Genomic DNA, 21,455 nt, shown 5'->3' on the forward strand with positions numbered 1-21,455 from the left:
AGCAGGTTGCTATTAAAAAGAATGTTTATTCCTTTTGGAGGCTTTTAAATGGCAACAAAGCCTATTGTAAAGAAAGAAGGAAAAAAACTGACCTACTGCTATTAAAACAGTAGACGACATCCAGTGAGTCATGCTGCAAAGAAAAAGGTTGGTATACATGTCTCCTCATCTCTATTTTAAGAAAATCACAAAATGAGAAGTCATCTTTTGTGCTTTGTTAGAAAATGGTGAAGAGTGTGTAGGAAAGATGGCTGTGCATGAATTCAATGTTTTTTTAACTGCTTTTTATATGACCAATATTGTTAAACTGCAAGGATGTTGAGATGAATCGGAACAGTGTCATGAGGTGTGGTAGAGGAGGACATGAATGTAGGCTGACAGAGAGAGAAATAAATGTATTAACTTAAACAAAACAAAAGGCGCTGCTAGGCAAGAAGTCACAAACAAAATGTCCAGAAAAGGAAGGAAACGCATAAAAATCTTGACATGAGAGACATAAGAGAACAGACTCAGGGTGTAAAATGCACCTAAATCAGCACAAAGCTACAAGAAGAATGTTATCACCTAATATCATAGAAAGCAAAACAAGACAGAACCAGAGATTAAAAGCTATAAAGAAGCCTTACCTGGTTGAATCAAAGCCTGCACTAATCACCCTCATCAGATTTAATTGAGATAAATGTGCTTTCATTTAGTCTGTGTTACATTTGTCTGTGTCGAGTAAAGCTCTGTAAATGCAGAATGACCAACCAATAACTTGCACCAGAACATACAGCTTTAGAGTGGGACATGACATGATGAGAGATGGAGGTGAAAGAGCCTCCATATCGGGAATGCAAGCTGGTTCCAGAATGTTCCTGGACCAATTGATTGCAATTAAGTGTGATCCCTATTCATTGACTTTGAATTTATCCTCCCTTTTATTTTCATCCTCAGATTAAAGTCAAATTAGTCAGCTAACCACTTCCCTGAAATTGCTCAGGGACCGAAAAGCCTCTTGACACTTACACTTAAATCATCCCACCATTGTCTTTACCCACTTGTCTTTGGGCTGTTGGTGTGGATCTCCAACAGAAATTGGGCAAGAGATGGGGTACACCCTGGACAGGTCACCAGTCCATCGCAGTGCAACACAGAGACAGACAGGACAAACAACCATGCAAGCACACAATCACACCTAAGGAGAATTCAGAGAGACCAACTAACCTGACAGTCATATTTTTGAGCTGTGGAAGACCCAGAGAGAATCCACAAATGCACAGAAAGAACATGCAAACTTTTGATTTTATTACAAAGCAGGGTTACTTTTCTCTATAACTATCAATGATAAATAAATTGTGTTTATCTTTGAAAGAACAACGTAAATAAAGCTTATATATAAGTACATATAAGTACATTTAAGTCCAAATAAAGAAACACTTTAATGGACAATTATACCCTAGCATAATAAAGTAGGTATTTCTTAAACATATAGTTACTTCAGGTGTGACTTTGGGTGTTGGAAATATAACAGAAAGTTATGTTTAAGGCTGTAGTTGAACAAATCCAAGTCATTTTCGCTTATAGGTTACACAGCATCATCAAGCTGTTTAATAATACCATGTTATTGTGTTACGTTGCCTTCACACTGTCATGATGGTTCCATTTTTGGACCAGCACATCTTGTCTTTTCCTTTAAGGTTTATGTGATTCCCTTTGCTTTTCTCAAAGGCCAAACAACACTTTCATGCTGCATATGACAAAAGAACATTTTTCATTAAGCTGCCTAATAAAGAAAAGATTTTTTAAAGAAAATTTTGTTTTGTTTAAATTAAGTTTTATATTTTTTTAACATATTCATCTTTAATAAAATAACCTGAACATGTCAACATGACTTCAATGTGACATAAAACTCCTTTAAAGTCCTCAAGTAACCCAAGTTTGATTGGATAAAACTTGGCAGCAACAAAACTTAACAAAAAAAGAAAACACAACCTTGTCCTTGTCACATTCACTTTGCTGTACAAAACCCTGTGTCAGATGGGATGATCTTTGACTTTTTGATATTATCAACAGAGATTTTGACTAGATCACCTACAAGAAATTAGACATTTCAAGATTGTATTGAAAGCTATGTTTCTGTAGATTATTACTTATGTAAAAATAATTATTTAATGTTATTGGATAGAAAGCTTCCTTGCTGTTCTAATGATGAAGGGTTTTTTTTTGGTTTTTTTTTACAGTTTCTAATGTATTAACCTTCTGTAAAACCTCTTACAATATCATTATCACCCAAGTCTCTGTAAAAATAGGAAAAAAATAACTTGTAAACCATCATTTCAGGTGTAATGATGCAACTTCCCTTAAATTGCATTTGGAAAATTGTTTTTCTTTTTATCTCTGACATTTATTTAAGGTTTATAAATGTGAAAATCAGACGGATATTTACCAAACCGAGTCAGATGTTCTGTAATCAGACTCCTCTGTGAAATCAATGCACACTCATTGCTTCTATAAAGAGCACAGCCCCAGGGAAGGAGCAACTCTAAAGAAAGACACATCTTTTTCTGTGTCATCCACACACAGACAGGGTTGTGCAGGAATGTTGCTGGCATATTTCGGCTGCCAAAATTAGTCATTCACCTTTACAGTAGATGCTTGTGATACTTTCAAATATGCTTTAACTTAAATGACATACAAGATTTGGAATTGATGCTTTAACATGATGACCATTTTGACAAATCAAGAAAGAAGCCTGATTTAGCTTCCTTTTTATAGAACTATTGTATGCCTCAGTGCCATGCTCCTCCTCCTCCTACATCTGACAATTATTTCAGTTGGAGATGCTGAAATACCACCCCAGAGCAGCCGGGCGGGTAGTGGGCTGTCTGCTAACAAAAGCCCCGGTTAACCTCTGCTGAGCATTTCAAGTCTGGTCCTATGGGGTTTTTGTAAAGGCTCTGACAGCAAGTTGCTCACCCAAGCAGCAGTGAGATCAATATGATCTCTTTATTTTACAAGCTCCATGCAGGTCAGGAACATTTGTCACTGAAAGTGTTGTTGGTGTGTCCATAGATACTATTCTGCAAACAATTACTTTCTTGGAAACAAGGAACCCATAGATGTACAGCAAATTTAAACAATGTATTTGTATTGTTTAGGAAAGTTCTTCAGACTATAGGTGACCTTTAAACCTTTCTAAATTGCCCTTTGGAATGAGTGTCCTTTATTTTTTGCAGATGTAGAGATTTGGTTTAATGCCCATCCTCTCTGGAAATTATTTTAAACACAGTCTTGTCATATTCTAAATGGAATGCACAGTCATTTGATGAGGTGTCCATCCACACTTTTGGTTTTTGCAAAATTATTTGCATAAAAATATTATCAAGATGACAAAGAAGATCAGATTTGTCAGATCAGATTTGTTGCTGTTTGTGCCACAGCTGCAGAAGTTACTGATGAGATGGTTAGGCTTCATTGCCTCCATGAAGGATATGTTTGATTGTAGCACTACGCAACCATTACTGATGATCAAAGCTGAAGCTGCAAAACACCCATGACTACTGTAGAATCATTTGAGTGCATGAATGCCTTTCTCATTAAAGATAAAAGCAAGATGGTATGAGTTCGCAGTTTTTTCTTCTCTATTTTGCCAATAGTGCAAAAATGTTTTTAGTTAACTTAGACGTGCTGCCTTCACCCACTTTCACGGTATATGTTGAACAAGAATTTAAAGGCAAAAGAAAACAAGGATTGTTTTGTTTTAACTGTAAACATATTCATGACCACAAATTTCAGTGCATTCAGGATATATTTCAGTATATAACAGGCCTCTCTCTTTTGGCCAGTCTGAGAGGAGTGAAAACTTTCATACACCACTGAAGAGAAAGAGGAAAGATCTATGATTGGCACTTTTATTCCACTTCAAAAGCTTCAAGTAACTGGTGGAAAAAATACCCACGAGCACAACATGTAAGCTAAAAATTCTCTTGCATTTGCACATCCCACAGATCTTCTAAACATGTATATACCTAAATAACCATTTAGTGAAACATTTATGTACCTGCAGTGGGTCTGCTCTCGCAGATTAGCTTAGTAAATGTCTGGCAGGGAGATTTATAAAGATGAAAATCCAAATTAAAATATTTTCCAGGTAGATTTTCCAGATAAACTCAGGAGAAGGGAACAGTTTGCACGGGTTTCAGAGGCAATTGGCTGGAAACACTAGAGACACATGTGTAGGATGGCAGTGCATTCAAACTACTTTGTTTTTTTACTCCTATTGAAGAAATTCTGTAGGGAAAATAGTTTTAAAATCAGAATTTAAATTTTGTCTCGTACAGAGCAAGATTATCTTCATGCCAGATATATCCATTGGTTTAATGTTGAAACAAAATTAAACCTCTGAGAATTATGGATCAGCTGTGATTTTATTTTTATGTGGTACGCAGAATAAATTCTTGAAGTCAAATTAAATGTCAAGAAATACAAGTGCAGAGCTCAGAGAGCTTCAAATATTACCATGCACATAGGACTGGTGCTGTTTAATTGGAAAACTAAAATAAATGAACATCATTAGAAAAGCTGTCTCTAAAAGAGAGGTAATAAAACTAAAACCTAATATCCTTATATGCTGTTTTTAATAATTTTATTGGACTATATTTGTTTTACTGAAACAACATACTGTATATTCTTCTTAGCTCTTAAACTGTGCTATAACATGGAAAATCTTAAATAATTATCAAAAATCACAACTGTTATATTCCATAAGAAGGGATTTTGAGTCAACCTATTTAGAGATGTCTAAGATGGTTGATAAAGAGATTACATGATTGTTGGTTTTATAAAAGCAATAAAAATATCCATAAGATATAAGACCAATATGAGGAACACATGTATTAACTTAAGTAGTATAACATTATCGGAACGATTTCATGGATACAAATTTGCTTTACATTTGTTTGGGTAACAGTCTTTCGTAAAACCTCCTTAAGAAGATGCTTATTCTAGGAGGGAAAATTAAAATGTATTTCTGTTAACTTATCTTTTTCTTTTAGATTATCTATAAGAAATAACTGATAAAGCCTTTTGGGCATATTTGAAAGGTATGATTTGAATCCAATTGTTTTTACCAACAATTATTTCATCTACTGAGTAACTTCGCCATTATTTTTTCCATTTTTTGAGAAAATGGAATTTTAAATGTCTAAGTAACACAAACATTCGCCCTGGATCAGGTGGCAAAAAGAACAAATAATCAGATAATTGTATCCATCTCTACACGTCATATGAATTGGATGTGAAAAGAAGATTGGACAGTTTTCAGTCTGCTTCATCTATTTAGCAAAGAATACTAATTTGCTCTTGAGAAGAACTGTGTTATCTCCACTGAAGCACTAATGGAGCCTAAGGCAGAGATGTTTTAGTCACAGCTGTGTCTCTTTAGGCTTCTTGTTTCTCACCATGGCCTGATGACATGTTAGGTAAAACTGCAAGGGCAAACACTTACTTCCCTGCTTGCTGTCAAAAACTTGCCCCTTGTAGCAATTCTGAAGACGGTTGGCGAGAACATATGAGCAAAGGGCTGTGTGCCAAGTATGCCCTTCAGTGAAACTAGCAAGCTAATCATGGAACATAGTGTCTCTGGATAATGAGAATACATTAAAACAGCATGTTGTCATGTTTCATAAACCTTCACCCAACCTAAATGTATAAAACAGTTTTTTTCTATTTTAATCTGACCATTGTTTAGATTAAAATAAAGCAAAAATTAATTTGTGTTCACAAAAACAAAATATCAACATTTCTTTTCCTGTGTAATCTAAATATAGCACATGTTAACCTATGTTAGCTATGATTATTTTTTTTAAATATAGGTTTTTGAGTGATGCTAAAAATTATTTAATAGTTTCACATCTAAATGGCAAACAGTGCTTTAAATCTAAAGCTATTGTTATGGACAGTTTTCTAAAGGCAGCGAAGTAAACACAGTACATTAAGACTTTCATAACACATTTTCAATATGGTTCTCAAAAAAAGAAAAAAATACCCAATTATACAATAAAATACCCTCCGTTATACTCTGAAGTTGTACTCTTAAACATTTCTGTTCTCACTTATCTTACAGACTTTTCTGCAATTCTTACAGTGAGTGCGACTGAAACCCGAGATGCAAAATTGTCCTCAACTCCTGCTTAATTTCTGTCCCTTATTTTGCTAATTTCATGCTTTTTAATAACAGACACTGACTGGCAGTGGGCAGAATGTATGGACTTTTACAAAACAGAGAGACATTAGTGAACATTTACAATATTCTCAGCAGTTCTGCTATTTAATCTGTCTGAAACATATTTCTGTAGATATTAAATGTAAACTGAAAAACCTTTGTAAATAACTTTCAGTAAAAGAAACTGCCACTACGCAAAACTACTTGAAATTCATTGCATAAATACTTGTTCATCAATGGTGGTTCCTGCAGCTGCAGTTTTTGAGATGAGCCATTTGGGGCACTTGCCAAGAGTAGCAAAGATTCTACTTGCTGCTAAGAATAGAGAGGTTTCTCAAGGACTGCACTGCATTTTGCCTATCGACCCCCCAGAATATCAGATAACTGATTAATTTGAAGTAGGCTTATTCTGGACTCCATTCATGCAAGAACCTCCACTGTGTGCTATCAGACACTGCAGGTGTCCAAATCCTCAGATTCCCCTTTTCTATCTCCCTGGTGGTTTGGAACATAAAAGTGATGTTACTATGGCTCCTCTGTGGATGGCAAAGAAATAATTGAGAAGTGAAGTTCTTCCCAGGTTTTCTACATGAACGATTAGGTGTGTGCTAATTTTCACAGGTTCCCGCAGACCTCAATATGTTACCTAGTTACACCTCTACTCTATTTGTGTAGACACACTTGTGTATTTTGGTCTTTTATTTTCTAAAAATCATCAATCAGGTCCTTGGTTTTGTTGACTTTGAGCATTGGGCTTAATTAACTACTTTTCCCCCCGTGTGAATTCTCAGTGCCCTTTCTGAGTTAATAGATTTTATGACAGAGTTGTCTATGTGTCATTTATTAAACTTTAAACAGAGGGCGACTGAGCAAACAACCCTGGGGAATATAGCCAGGCGGATTTGTGCTGAGCACCAGAGAGAAGTGCCTCTGCTCATCAAGCCTAAAATCTCTCTGTGAGGAAGCCCAATATCCAGCACAGATAGTCCTACTACTTTCATGAGGTAGATATTAAAAGCCTGTGTCAAAATCATTATTTCCAGGGTTTGTGATGATGGGATATAAGGCAGGGGATATGAAACTCCCTGTAGGTTTGTTGGCTTCAAATGCAAACTGGTCAGGATGGAGGCTGGTCTGAGCGTTTAGTTTGATGTGCCTGGGGATAGGGTTCTAAAAGGATCTCATCAGAATGTGGTGATCCATTTTTCAACAGCTGGAAATAAACTGACAAGCAGAGAGCACTGTGGTCTGATGGTCCTAAAAGAGGATGTGGGAGAGTTTTGCAAAACATTGCCTTTGGTATTTCTTCCATTCGGTAGGACGTGAGATTGTGGGTGGAATACGTGTGAAGCATTTCTGAGGTTTGTTTGATTGCATTCCCAAATCACAGTCAGAATACTACATTGTTTTTTCTATTATACCAGTGCTGATGACCATAATTTATATATACAGATTTCAGCAGAGTAGCCTAAAATTTAACTCAAGCACTTCAACATAATTTTAATGAAGTAGAAGCAGAAATCAGTCTTGCAAAAAATTATTTAAGTTATTAAGACTAAATAATAAGGCAGGTAAAATACAAAATAATGTGTAAATTCTGGCATTGTGAAAAAAAGTTTTCTGTAGAAGAAACTAATTTCTTGATCTGTTTTTTTAACAACATAAAGCTTCTGAAATCATTAATTAGTGTATATATGTCAGAGTAATGCAAAGCACTTCCAGAAATAACATATATTGTTTAGTGTGTTTTCACTTCACCTCTATATGCATAACAGAATCAATGAGATAGGGACTGCATGGTTGGGGAAAAATACTTATAGAAGTACATTTTGTTCAAAACTTTGCTGAATTAAATGAAAATTGAGAAAATATTACTACATACAACTATGTAGTTGTATGTAGCAGGAAAGGGAATAAACATATTTATTCCCTTTCCTGAGATTAGACTGGGATATATGTAAGCAGCAGTAAATACTTTTTCTGATCAAATGTACAGACCCTGCAATTAACTCGATAAAAAAAATTAATCGAGTTCCCACCACTAATGAAAGCATTTTATTATAATTAACCAGTGACAGTGAAGATCAAAATCCAATTGATAACTTGTAGAAAGGCTATAAAATTTATGGCTACACATCTTCTACCAAATTTGACAGAGCCTGAGCCATTTTACAAGGACGAATGGTCAAACTTTGTTTCTAGACCTGCAATGCTGGTAGAGACGTACTCTAAAAGACTGTAAATGCACATAAAAAATGACTCTAGTGTTGACAGAATGGAGCAGCAAATGCTTGCCAAAATTTACAAACGTGTACCATTTTCATTCCACTTTACAGTCATGGGCTACCCTACATTTTTTTTTAAGAAAACAAAAATACAATGATATTTGCGGTTGTAACATGACAAAATGTAAAGAAAAAAGTCAACAAGATATTAATACTTTTGCAAAGCATTGTATATGAATGGATTCAGGAAGGCAGACAAGACCTTTCTTTCAACAGCTATCAATATCATTTCACAGGACAACACAAAAACCAAAAACTAAGGGTACACTTTTTTTTGGTAAAACTGTCTACTTAAATGTCTGTATGATTTAGACATTTCTGTCATGCTCTGTAGAGCACTGTGTCATGTCCGCCTGCTGTGGCAGTTGTAAGCAGAGCCGGAGGAGGCTGGTGCTGATTGGGCCCCATAGGGGACTTTGTGTGCAGTGACTAGTGAAATTTGTGTTACATGTTTGACCTGAATTTGCTGAAGGACCAACCTCTTGCCATGCCGAACCAGGAAAGGGTGTATCGAAGGTTTCAAGTGGGTAAATTCTCAGCAGGAAAAGTATTTCATACACGGCTATGGTGCAGCTACTTTATTCTGAGCAGTCACAGAAAAGATGGGTCCATTGATCTCTTCATGAAACCCAAACAGAAAGCCAGCCTGTGTAGGTGCAAATATGTAACATTTCGAAATTTTTATACCAATGACCCATTGTTATGCAGACAGCAAATTGCTCGATTGTGATGAAAGTAACTTATATTGTGTACTGAATGGTTATAAATTTAACATTATGTAAGCATATTCCAAAGTTATTTAAACTTATATGTTAATTAAAACTGCAAACCACACTTATATTTAGACAATAATGCATCAATTCTGAGCTACAGCTCACCTGGCAGATGTGCAAAGAAACTTGGAGAGAAAAATAAAGAAGAGTGTTTCTGTAACACCAGTTAATAATTACAATGTTCAAAGCCAAGAATTCTCCTAAAGGATTTTTCCCTAATCTTTCAGTGAAAAGACTATAACCCTAAATAATCTGTAGGTTTTGCTCACACATGACCAACTATAGTGGCAAATGGTAATAAGTTAAGAGTTATTCATTGAGTCCTATTAAAATACACAGGGAAAAACTAATGTTAGTCCAGTACTGGGGTCCCTACTTCCAGTCTTCTCGAGCTGTTATCCTGTATCATTTGGATGTATGTTTTCTCAAAGACCAAAGTATAGTAAAATTCCTCATCAGCATGTCACTGAGCTCTGCAGAGGGATAGATCTTATTTAGACAACATTGCATAGGAGCTATAAAAATACTGCACATACGTCCAAAAACCAAAAATGAGGTACGTCCCCCAAAAAATCTAGATTTATACAACTACGCACACCATAAATTATAGCTGCACCTCAAGGTTTTCATACAGATTCTGCCTCCAGTTCTGCCCTATCCATGTCAACATTTAACCCTAAATGGTCAATGCAAATTACCTCACTTTAGAAGGCAAATGACAGCTCCCCAGTTGAGCGCACACAGATGTGACCTGTATTAAAATGTGCCTCTTCTACGCTTGGGGGCTTTGCAAAGTGGTTAGGAGCCAGTGCCTGAAGGGATAGTCACTCTCCTCTGTCGGTGCAGAGCGCATCAGTACATCAAGTCTGAATAGTTTGAATTTCCTTCCTAATTCTTCCATTTGTAAGGTCTTTTATCGTGCAGAAATACCCACGAGTGTCAAGCACAGAGTAGCTAAACATCAATTTGTCACCCTTGACAGGTCCTCAGGTTTCCAAATCTCCCTATTTTGCTTCAAAGGTGACATTGTTCCTTGGTCCAAAGTGAAGGTTTTGGCCCAAATCTATGGACTTGCTTTAGGAAAATTGCAGAGTGCACCCTGTCAAATATGAGATTATATACTACACATGATTGTATACGAATGAATAAATATTGTATAAATAAATAGTTTACCCATATATTTAAATATATTAAAATGGACTTTGCAACATGACAACAAAAAATTAAAAGGGACCAAATGGATTGAAACATATTTCATAGCTATTGTGTGGTGTTCAGGGAAAATAAGTCGTGCATCATCACCTTCCTAAAATAACAGTCTCAGTTATTTTTTGCCACAAGTGTTTTTTTTTTTTGTTTGTTTGTTTGTTTGTCTAAAACATCTTTTGGAAATAAAGAGATGGGGATTTTTTGACAAAATCACTTTTGTCAAAAAATTACTTAGACTATTATTTTAGGGAGGTGACCATATTACATATTACAAAACAAGGTTCTTGAAGGCAAAAACTTTTTATGCATTTTAACAAGAAAATTACAATTACAGCACAGCAAGAGTCTTTTTTCTGTACTAGAGGTTTTTGAAGGCAATTTCAGAGAGAATAATGACAAGCTCAGATTTCCACTCCTCAGTTTTCTTTGGGATGTGTGTTTACAAAATACATTGCATTAACCATGAACCAAGTTGTTTCCATATGAGATAATACCCAGTGTCACAGTTCACATCAGCATATGCACCAAACAGCCTAAACTATGTACCTAATGGAAATATCCTTGATTTACACTTTCATTCTTAATTTCTCTGCTGTTCAATATCAGGGTGGAGGAATCTTTTGGGCACAGTCTTGTGTTACATCTTGAACTGGCACACAGCATCAGCCCAGCAGTGTGCACCAAACCCTGGCAGCCAGACACGACTGGATAATTCAGCAGTGTAGTCATAGGCAGACAGCTCTGTGACAAAACTTTGGCATAACTGTTGATCCATGGAAATAAAAGCCAAATTTTCTAGCTAGGACACAAAATGTTAGTCAAAATATTGGCTCATTTCTTTTAGCAGAACTTGATGACTTTAGACCACAAGTAATGTATCTCAGAAAAGCCTAGTTACCCCTTGAACTTTTTTACATCTCTTCACATGTTAACCAAAAACTTCCAACGCATTTTTTATGGGAAACTATTAGAGCTATCAAAACAAGAAATACATAAATGCAAAATGCTGAGAAAATTATACAGGCCTTAATAAGTTTTTTTCAAACAATTGAGCATTATATCCAGCCCTTCTGAATGAAAATAAGAGCTCCATTTGGATCTTATCTGCTCAGAGGACCTTCTTCCACATGTTTTTTGGCTTTGAATTGAATACATTTGCACGCATATTTTACATATTTTTGTTCATAAAACTATGCAATATTGTCTTTTCACTTTACAATTATGTGCTGCTTTGTGTTAGTGTGCCACATTAAATGTCCATCAAAGTTTGTAGCTATAATGCAATAAAACTGGAAAAAGTTAAAGTGTTACATAAATACCTTTTCGAGCTCAAGCCAGTGTTTTTTGTGTTTTTGCCTTTAGGTTTAACGATCCTGGATATCTCAGTTAAATCATCTCTCATTTCCGTGCTATCTATACCCCTGACAGTGAAGCAGGGTTGCACGCACTCATCTTCTCTGATTAAAGATAAAGGTTCACTGTCTTCTCTGAGTCGGAGATGCACAGTGGCCCTGATAAGTCTCAGACTTTATTAATCCTGATAAGAGAATCAATACATTTCTATTGCAGAAAAAGCAATCTGAGCTCTGAGTTATGTTGATAAGGTTGGGACATAATGTGTGGACAAGATGCAACACGTGTCATGTATTTTGTTTTTAAGTGATAGACCTGAAAGAAGTGAATTCCCTAAGTAAATTGTATTTTTGCCAGTTTGAGTAAGCACAAAAAAGCCAAACAGACCACAAAAATATTGCTTTAATTTTCCAAACTAAAACTTCGAAATAGATATTATAACTTTCAGCCTTCTGAACATATAATCTTGCCTGGGGCTTGACAGAAGGCAAATTACATTAATGTAGCAATGCAGAGAAAGCACATGTGAAAATCCAGTCCCACTCTAATGTTCATTTTATGTAGACCAGAGAATTACATAAATGCAACCCCCCCAAAAACAAGAGTACTGAGGTTTAAAAATGCATAAAGCTCTTAAGACACTCTGCATTGACATTAATATTAATATGAACTTGCAGAAATGGTAAAGAATTCATAACCACACACCTGTAACAGGCCTGTTAGATATGTAAGCTCACTAATTTTTCTGAAGGAAACTGATGCATTTTGCTGACTTTGAGCTTATATTCAGAACCACCAAGGTTTTGCACTGAATAATTTGAAAATTCAACAACTGGGAGTTCAAAGCACAAGGGATTGTACTGAAAATATGAGAGTAGGTCAACTTTCTTGTGCACGCAAATCTGTTACCTTAAATGTTCACCTCTGAGACTCAGGAGGTAAATGAAGGAGAATATGTTCTCGGTTCCTTTCTAGCTATACTTTTAACACAACAAAATGCATCAAACCTTGGACTGCAAAACAATGTACTCAACTGTCTGATAAGGTTGACTTTACCTGCATATGGTATGTTTTAAAGCATTGTGTTAATTAACACCTGCTCTTGGGATGTTAGGTCCTAATTCTATTCTTGGTCTGACCTATTTTGTCATTTTACATTCTCTCTAGCAGCAAATGAGATTCACTGCGGCCCAGCAGGATCTAAATGTTTCTGGAGTCTTGTCACTTTGTTGTAGAACCTAGAAGCACCCCACAGATTGGTATCAGCTGTGCAATTAGGAGTTCTATAAATGTTTTTGCTGCTGGACAAAAACAAATTCCTATTAATCAAGTGCTTTGCACTACTTACATTTCCAACAGAAACACTGAGATTCATTTTCCTTGTCCTCAGCCTTTAAAAATTTAAAATCCGCCTAATTTCTCTCACTTCTGAAATCTTCATAATGATTCACTGAATATTTCATGTCAGGAACTGTAATGCAGCAAAATTGATTCTGAGACTGAGCTGAAAATGTATGTCACGAGAGTGAGACTGTGAGGCAGACAATTTGCACACCCATATTTCCGCCCTTGCCTGCACTCGACACCCATCGCACTTGACCTGAATGTCCCTCCCTACAGGTGGTGGCCCCATGTGAAAGGGGCTTTTAATAGCCTTTTTGAACTGGGCACCATGCAGCCCCAGGAGCCAAAGCTTGGAAAAATGAAAAAAAAACAAAAAAACATTCTGTGTAGAATCAGCAAGAAGGAGCTTCCTCCGCAGAGAGGCTGAGCTCACTCTCACAGATGGGATGAGGATCTCCATCATCCAGAAGAGCCACTGCTCTTCCACATTGCATGGGGCTAGTTGATGTTTCAGCATCTGGTCAGAATATCTCCTAGGGCACCTCCATTTCTGCTTTCTGAAATGGAGCAAGTTGAGATGCTCCATTTCAACTTGCCTTCAGGCCTGGGAACATCTAGGGATCCTCCAGAAGGAACTGGAGAGAGTCACTGGGAAAAGGGATCTCTGGGCTTTCTTTCTGGATCTCGAATCATAGATGAGCTAAAATATTTTTTATGTTTTTACGTTTATTAAACATCAACAGTGGAAAAGAAGCACCGAACATTCGAATAATTTTCTTCATTAATATTTAATGGAGCTATTGACAAGATAATTTTACTAAATGTCATAACAACCCAAGTCAACCTAAGATACATAAAAACATCAATTACTATACGTGTGATAGAGTGGAATGACCATAACAACTAATGCATTTCTAGAAGCATATTTAATGCCAGCTCCTAGAGTCATTCTACCTTATGCATTATTAATGGACTAATTTATTTTTTTGGGAGGTTTTTTGTTGTTGTTGTTGCTTATTTTTTGCATGGGTGGATTACCTGGGTTGTTACCAACATCTGGTGTGAATGTCACATCAGTATACATATTAAAAATATACTTATAGAGAAAAGCAGTCATGTGTTCAAAACTCACTTTTCTTACTACCGTACATGTCAAACCCAGATTAATAGAAAGCAAAATTTTTACAAATAAATTATTTATAAAATGTGAAGTTTTTTTGATAAAGCTCTATATATGACAGCTGTACATTGTGGAAGGTCCCAGAGGGCCGGATTTTGTCCAAATTGACATTCAGCTTGTGGGGAGATTACACTCTGATGATGAAAACAGCACACTGAAAGGGCAAATCCAACCAGCAGGGTCAATACGAGAACTGTCTGGCTGTGAAGAGGCGATTCGAACCACAGCTGCACTCATGTCACCTGTCATGAGCAAAGTTTCACCCTTAACCCACTCTTCAGCAATAGAACGCTGCCAAATTTGTGCCAAAAAATTTTATTTCATCTTTGATTGTTTAAGCGGTTTCTAGACCATGAATTAAACCCAGTTTGAACGGGGAAACAAAGCAGGGATACCTGCAGTTTACTGTGAATTTATAATTCCAGTATGGTGCCTGCCTCATTTGACTATTTAGCACAGACTGCCTGCATGTGTGTGCGCCAAACAGTCAAGCCTCACATCAAAATGGAACTGTTATGATAGTAAGTCATCGATGATGACCAGAAATGGATCGTGTCAAGAGAGAGCCCTTAGGTTTACTGAGGCCATGGGTCAGAGACAGCATGAATACTGCAGGCGATTGAAAAAGAGGTGTTTTCATGGGAAAGGAACACTCCTAAAAAGAGTTCCCATTGTGTGCTGCAGAATGGGAACTACTACTGTCTAGAGTAATAATGACTGTTTGCACACACACAGAGATGTCTTTACATTTACTAAACGTCCTGTTTTATTCGTTGCAATTAGTTTGTTACTTGTGCACATCAAAAAAGCTGTTTTCCATTTCTTTGAACAAGCTGCAAGTGCTTTTGTCCAATTGTCTGCTCTTTCCTTTATTTTCAGCTACTTATGTCATGTTGATTAAAATGTATTATATATGTCTTTGTTGAATCGTCTCATCCTTTACAACATTTAAGCATAAGTTCACCCAATAAGTCTTTACATATAAAATGGCAAAAGAAGTTGTCATAATATGTGAAGAATATTTCTATACATTCCCAGTTGTCTTTTTCTCCAAATCTGTCCATGGTACATTACTTCATGGTGAGCTTCAGGAGGAGTAGAAGACCGCACTGTAAATCCTGCAGTACTGCAAAAACTGTTTTTCTTAAGAAGATTGTCCTATGTTCCCATTTATACTTGTTTTTGGTTTTTTGCTTTTTACTTTGAGCTCTGCATTATTACTTTCTCCTTTCTGTATCACAATGGCATGGTTTGTGAACAAATTATAGTACAAATAGTAAAAGTCTAAATATGAATCTTGCAAATTAGTCTCCCAGAATTAGAATTTACAAGTGTCATCAAAACCTAAGCCATAGTTTGCATCAAAAAAATCATTCCACTGTAAAATGTTATATTGACAATGCATGACTTAGCAGTTGGACTGTCTTGACTGTACACAATGACACAAGGACATGTCATTCCAATGGCACTGACACGTTCATAGACATATATTTACATTAAGAGATGAGCTAAGGGTTTTGAGTAAGAGATTGGTTTTTGAAGGTAACCTGGGGAGTTTGGCCATTTGTACAAATTGTTTTGAGAAATGCACTTACTGTTTTGCAAATGTTACGGATGATTCAAGAAATGTACCAAAGCGACCGAGAAAAACTATAATTAATTAATTTTACCTACAGCGCTGTCATGCACACACAGCAAGCATATCCTGCACAGACTCATCTATTTAAAATAAACAGTTATTACATAATTAGAATAATAAATTATGCTTTCATCATTAGGCTCTTGCCATCATTTTCATAAACTTTAATTAGATATGTTGTTGCTTGTGGTGAAACCATCACAAAAACATGATAATAAACAGAACACAAATGTCTGCAATAATCAAATAAGAATTTAATACCACACTAGAGAAATTTAGCAGAGAATCACCAGAGGAAACTATATCCTGACTTAAAAACAAATGAAATAGCTGGAGCATAATTTGGGTTAATCGGACAATATGCAATCGCATAGGCTCATTAAAATATGTGGCAGAGGAAATTATGTGAGATTACAACTATTTGCTCAAGGCAAGCAAGGAACCATGACATTTGTCAAGCTCAAAAGAGACCTCAAGGCTGCAATACTTAATAGCGCTGAACTGAAAGGTAACACAGTGTGGTCATGCAATACAGATGAGGAACTAGCAAGGTGGAGAACATTAGTAGTACTGAGTGTCAGACAAATACAGTGCCTTGCAAAAGTATTTATATCGCTTGAATTTTTTTATTTACTTTTTATCATGCTACAACTACAAGCCTCAGTGTTTTCTACTTTGATTTTAGCTTTATTAAGCAACTGCAAACTAATATTATGAGGTTCAAGAAAACATTTTCAAACACTCTAAATGTGAATTAAACTTATTTTTATGGTTGATCAAATTTTATTGTTGATAAAAATATTTAAAAATGTGTTTGTATTCAGTCCACCAGACTCAGTTCTTTGGAGAATCGTCTTTTTCTGCTTTTGTGACACATGTACCAGCTTCAAACATCTACAGGGAAAAGTATTTTCCTAGTTTTCTTTGCAAAAGAAGTAAAGCTCAGTCACATTGCATGGAGAGCATTTGAACATCAGTTTTCAGGCAAGTTTTATGTCTGACAGTGCCATTCTAAATCATGACTATTCTTCAAACTCAGCCATTTTACTGTAGCTCTGGCTGTATCTTCCGAGCTGCTGTCCAGCTGGAAAGTGACCCTTCATTCCACTTTCAAGCCTTTTGTAGCCAGAAGAAGGGCTGCTCTATTTAAACTCAATCCAAACTTCCAATCAACTCCGACCAGCTTCTACATCCTTGCTGAAAGGATTCCCTACAGCATAATGTCGTCACTACTAATATTTATCTACACATACTCAGAAAGAACCAATGCATGCATCAGGGAATCATGAAAACTTCACACGGAAAAGCCCTGACAGGCATTTGGACACAGAATCTTCTTGGAATCATGCAGTAACTGTGCCATTGTGCAGTCAGTTGCAAAGTTTACTGGCAAAAATTGTAGAAGTCTACTAAAAGGGAATTAATGCATGCCACACTTTACAGATTTTGTTTGTTTGTTTTTTTAAATATCAAAATCATGTCCTTCCACCTCACAATTAGGATGCTCTATAAAAAATAAACAGTAAAATATATTTAAGTTTGTGCTATAAGTTGTTAAATGTTAAAAATATTTCATTGTGGCATTTGAATACTTTTGCAAGAAACTGTGGATGTTTTACAGTGCTAGTTTGCAGCTTTCTTCTAGTCTCAGGGATAGATAACCTTATTTCTTGGCTACGGTTCCTCATCCTCCTTGAAAACATATGTGAACATGACGTCAGAGCCCTGGTTGACTAAAGCCACAGAAATAATCCAAAACACCCACTTCACGAAACAATCAATCTCAACAAAAGAGCATCCCACCCTCCTTATGCAATCTGTGGATCTAATAGCCTGAAACAACTTCAAATTTCCAACCACACTTTTACCTCCTGCAGTATAAATGCCAGGATGAACTCTTAACACAAAAGAACACAAGAAGAGCAATAAACTACAGCACTGACATCACTGCTGTCAATACAACAACAAATATATTTTTTTCCTTTAATGTTGGTCAATCTGGAACTACATAGTGGCTTTGATAAAGCCACTATGTAGGTCCAGGACCTAACAGGAAACATTACATTTTTGGAACAGTACAGGAGTGTTGTTATTTTGTAAAGTTGAGCTAACGGCTTTGTGGGTCTCATAATTGGTACAGGCGTTGCATAATATGACTGTGTCTGTGCTCAGAGAGGCTGTTCTCAACTGCTACAAATGCTATTAGCCGATTGAGTTTACAAGCCTGCAAATAAACACCACCCACTTGGCATATGTTGTTGATTTTAACAAACTCATATTACAGCTGAGATTCACACACATGAGATGTGGCCTTTTAGCTGTCAGATTTGATATTGTGCTGAAAGCATGGGACTGCTTTTACTCCCATTTTGACCTTTATTAGGTCAACTTACTTAAAGTATTTTAATGCTTCCATTTATTCGTCAGCGCAGTGGCCCATGAAGAACTCATTATCTTTAATTCCTAATTCGGTTTGTAAAATGTGTAACATCATTGCATTGCTGCGATTATTTGTGCTGACAACAGAGCGTTTTACATAATCAGCTCAAAAGTCCCTCATTCATATGCAATTAGCAAAGTGCTGACTTCCCTATAGTTATAATTTTTTACCTCGCTTTTTATAGTTTAAATTTGAATTGCTCCTTTTTACTCCAGTCAACTTATTTGGCAAAGCTGACACTGCATATCAATCAGTAGTGATTCTAGACCAACTTTAACAGAGTGAGGCCAAAGAATGTAAAACAATACATATGCAATACATATGCACATATGCATTTAATGAGCCACTATTCCAAACAGCCACGTGCTGCTCTGGGGTTGCAGGTTGCAGACTCCTTACCTAACAGATGAAAACTGTTAGTCTTATTTCAATAGAAATGTAGCTAAAAGTGTAACACCTTACGTAAAAAAGGGGGCAGGACTAGTTCTACAGAGGCAGTGGCCCTGTCGGCCCCTGTCTAGAACCGTCCATGTCAAGCTCCACACAAAATCCACACACTGAAAAATAGCAGCAGCAGCATGTTTTTCTTAAACTGGGACAGGGAAGCGGAGAAGATAGATGGAGTAAAATACAGGGTAATTCTCAATGAAAACATTCTTAATACTGTAAGATACTTGGGACTGGGTTCAGCGTCCAGCATGACAACAGCCCTAAGTACAGCTAGAGTTCAATATAATGGTTAAACGGTAGTCATGTGAAAGAATGAACCAGTCAAAAACGAAGGGTCTATTGCAGGGATCAGGAGCCTTTACAGTCCAAAGAGCTATTTTTGTGTTTGATACATCTAACTTCAACAAATTTTTAACCGCAAATGTTTTATGACCATTAAAGAAAATATGACTTATTTGATAAATATATACAATACAAAATGTGTTATTTATGATCAAGAACTAATTTTATTTTTAGGTTATATAATGAAATAAATGTTTGCAAGGATTGCAATTTTTTTGAAAAATGATTTCACAAAAAGATTATGTTTTTCAATTTATTGCCAAAAAAAGATCTAAAAAAATAATCATTTCTGGTACTTTTAGTGTCATTCTGTTGGGACATTCAATGCAATTATTCAGTGAAAAACCTAAAAACTGCATAAGAGTTTGAAGACTTAAGACTTAAGATTCATTGTAAATTACTTGCAGCTTGAGACCCCAGGTGGTAAGACATGAAAATTGGTGAACATAGATGGTCTTCATTTAATATGATCTTAAACTATTTTTCAAGGGATGAATAAGTAACCATGTTGATGCCTTGATGAGCAGAAAAACAGCTCCAAAGATTCCCAGATGTAACTATTGCAGACTGCGGTTTTGGAAAATTATTATTTTAAGGTGACTAAAGACAAACACGCACTACAATTTTTAATTATCTTCAAAGCCAAATATAATCTTCTTCCTTTTTAGAATCATGTTATTTTTTATGATGGACAGTCACAAAAATCCCAATGAAAAGTGCTGAAGTTCAGAGCTGTAACATGACAAAATGTGAGAAGAGGTATAAATACTTTTACACTTCGAGAAACTGTGATTTACAATTAACGTTTTTGTTTTTATCAAGAATTGCCCTTTAAAGTTGCATGAAAAAAATATCTTTCAACAACAGCAGGAGTAATAGGTTACTGTCAGTGGTGCTTTACATCAGAACAGAAGGAGGGTCAGTGAAACAAGAAAAGGTTTTTGCTTAAATGAACCTACAACAAATGAAAAATTTCTGAAAAGAGCCAGTGGTAAATCAGCAAACTGGTGGATCCAGTTACATGAAATCAGGACGTTTGGCAATAATCAGCATTTACTCCAGACCTATTTTTATGTAAATTGATTATCACTTAAAAAAAAAGCCCACTTTTATTTTTTAATTATTTTTAATAAATAAACTATTTTTCGATATATGTAATCAAACTTTTGCTGTTATTATTATTATTTAAATATCTTACTCGTTGTGTTGTACTTTACTCCGTTGATGTAAGCAGGGCACGGTCTCTCCACAATCCTGCCAGTGCTACTCCGCGGCCAGCAGGTTCCAATCTCATCAGTAGTGACATTGCAATATAAACCTTAGGATAGGGCAACATATACAAAACAAAAAAAAATGAAACTGTTAGGTATTTTCAAGGTGCAATAACACAAGAAAAATCTGAAGAAAAGAAAAAAACAAATCCATCTTACCATCAGCGCTCAGCAGAGCCAATGAAGCGTTTTCATAAAAAGTGTCTTGAAAATGCTCTATCAAACTACAGTTCAGCTCCTCGAGCTCCCCCAGTATGATATCATAAACAGAAGCATCCATCGTGAAAGCCGACTGCTTTTCAGTAAGCTGACGGGACCGGTTTGAAGTTGGAGCAGAGATGCGCGCACTGAGCCCAGTGGAGTTCACGGGCATGTGAGTCGTATGAGCAGAAATGACAAGAGGAGAGCGGCTGATGCGCCTTCTGGGAGCGCGTCCCTGTACGGCCAATCAGAGCCGCGCTCAGCCGCTCCATATATCAGTCCGTGGTGAAAGGAGAGACGGACAAGAGAGTCTGCTCACTCATCTGACCACATCAGGGGCGGTTGACATTTCACACATGCAGCGCAAGTGTCAAGTTTATTTAGCTTACGGTGAAAAAGTCGGAAACATTGAAATGGCAAAGTGTAGGTAAAGGGTGAAGGTGGAATTTTCTAACTTCAAAAGAAAGTCATTGAAATGCGTTAGTTGTTAAGTTACTTTTCAATATTTGTTCATAAAATATGTATATTTATGCCATCTACACAAGGGTGTCCAAAGTCAGTCTTCAAGAACATGTTTTAGTTTCCTCAATGGTACAACACACCTGGATCAAATAATTGCTCGTTAGCAGGCCTCTGCAGAACATTGACATCTACTGTATGCCATGGCAGTAAAGTCAGTCTTCAAGATACTGGCAGTTGAAGACTGACTTTGAGCTGTTTCATGGCTGTTGGGTATTGCTAACTCTGTTGCTGATTTTATCTA

At 36.3% G+C, this 21,455-nt stretch overlaps 1 protein-coding gene across 2 annotated transcripts in view; it reads right to left on the minus strand.

Moving 5' to 3' along the window:
• The window catches only part of LOC116722074 (corticotropin-releasing factor receptor 2), a 44,185-nt gene extending 23,250 nt beyond the window's left edge, over positions 1 to 20,935 (minus strand). The window contains exons 1-2 of one of the 2 annotated variants that reach the window (XR_004339710.1): positions 20,651 to 20,934; positions 20,419 to 20,538 (exon numbers count right to left, since the gene is read on the minus strand). Coding sequence is in view for 1 of the 2 variants with exons in the window: in XM_032566186.1 (XP_032422077.1) it covers positions 20,419 to 20,538; positions 20,651 to 20,864 (334 nt within the window). In the remaining variant the exon portion in view is untranslated. Of the gene's footprint in view, positions 1 to 20,418; positions 20,539 to 20,650 lie in introns of both variants that reach the window. The other variant, XM_032566186.1, reaches the window with a different exon arrangement.
• Between the last annotated feature and the right edge of the window lie 520 nt (positions 20,936 to 21,455).

This window comes from Xiphophorus hellerii, chromosome 6, assembly GCF_003331165.1.
Source record: "Xiphophorus hellerii strain 12219 chromosome 6, Xiphophorus_hellerii-4.1, whole genome shotgun sequence".
Taxonomy (NCBI): domain Eukaryota; kingdom Metazoa; phylum Chordata; class Actinopteri; order Cyprinodontiformes; family Poeciliidae; genus Xiphophorus; species Xiphophorus hellerii.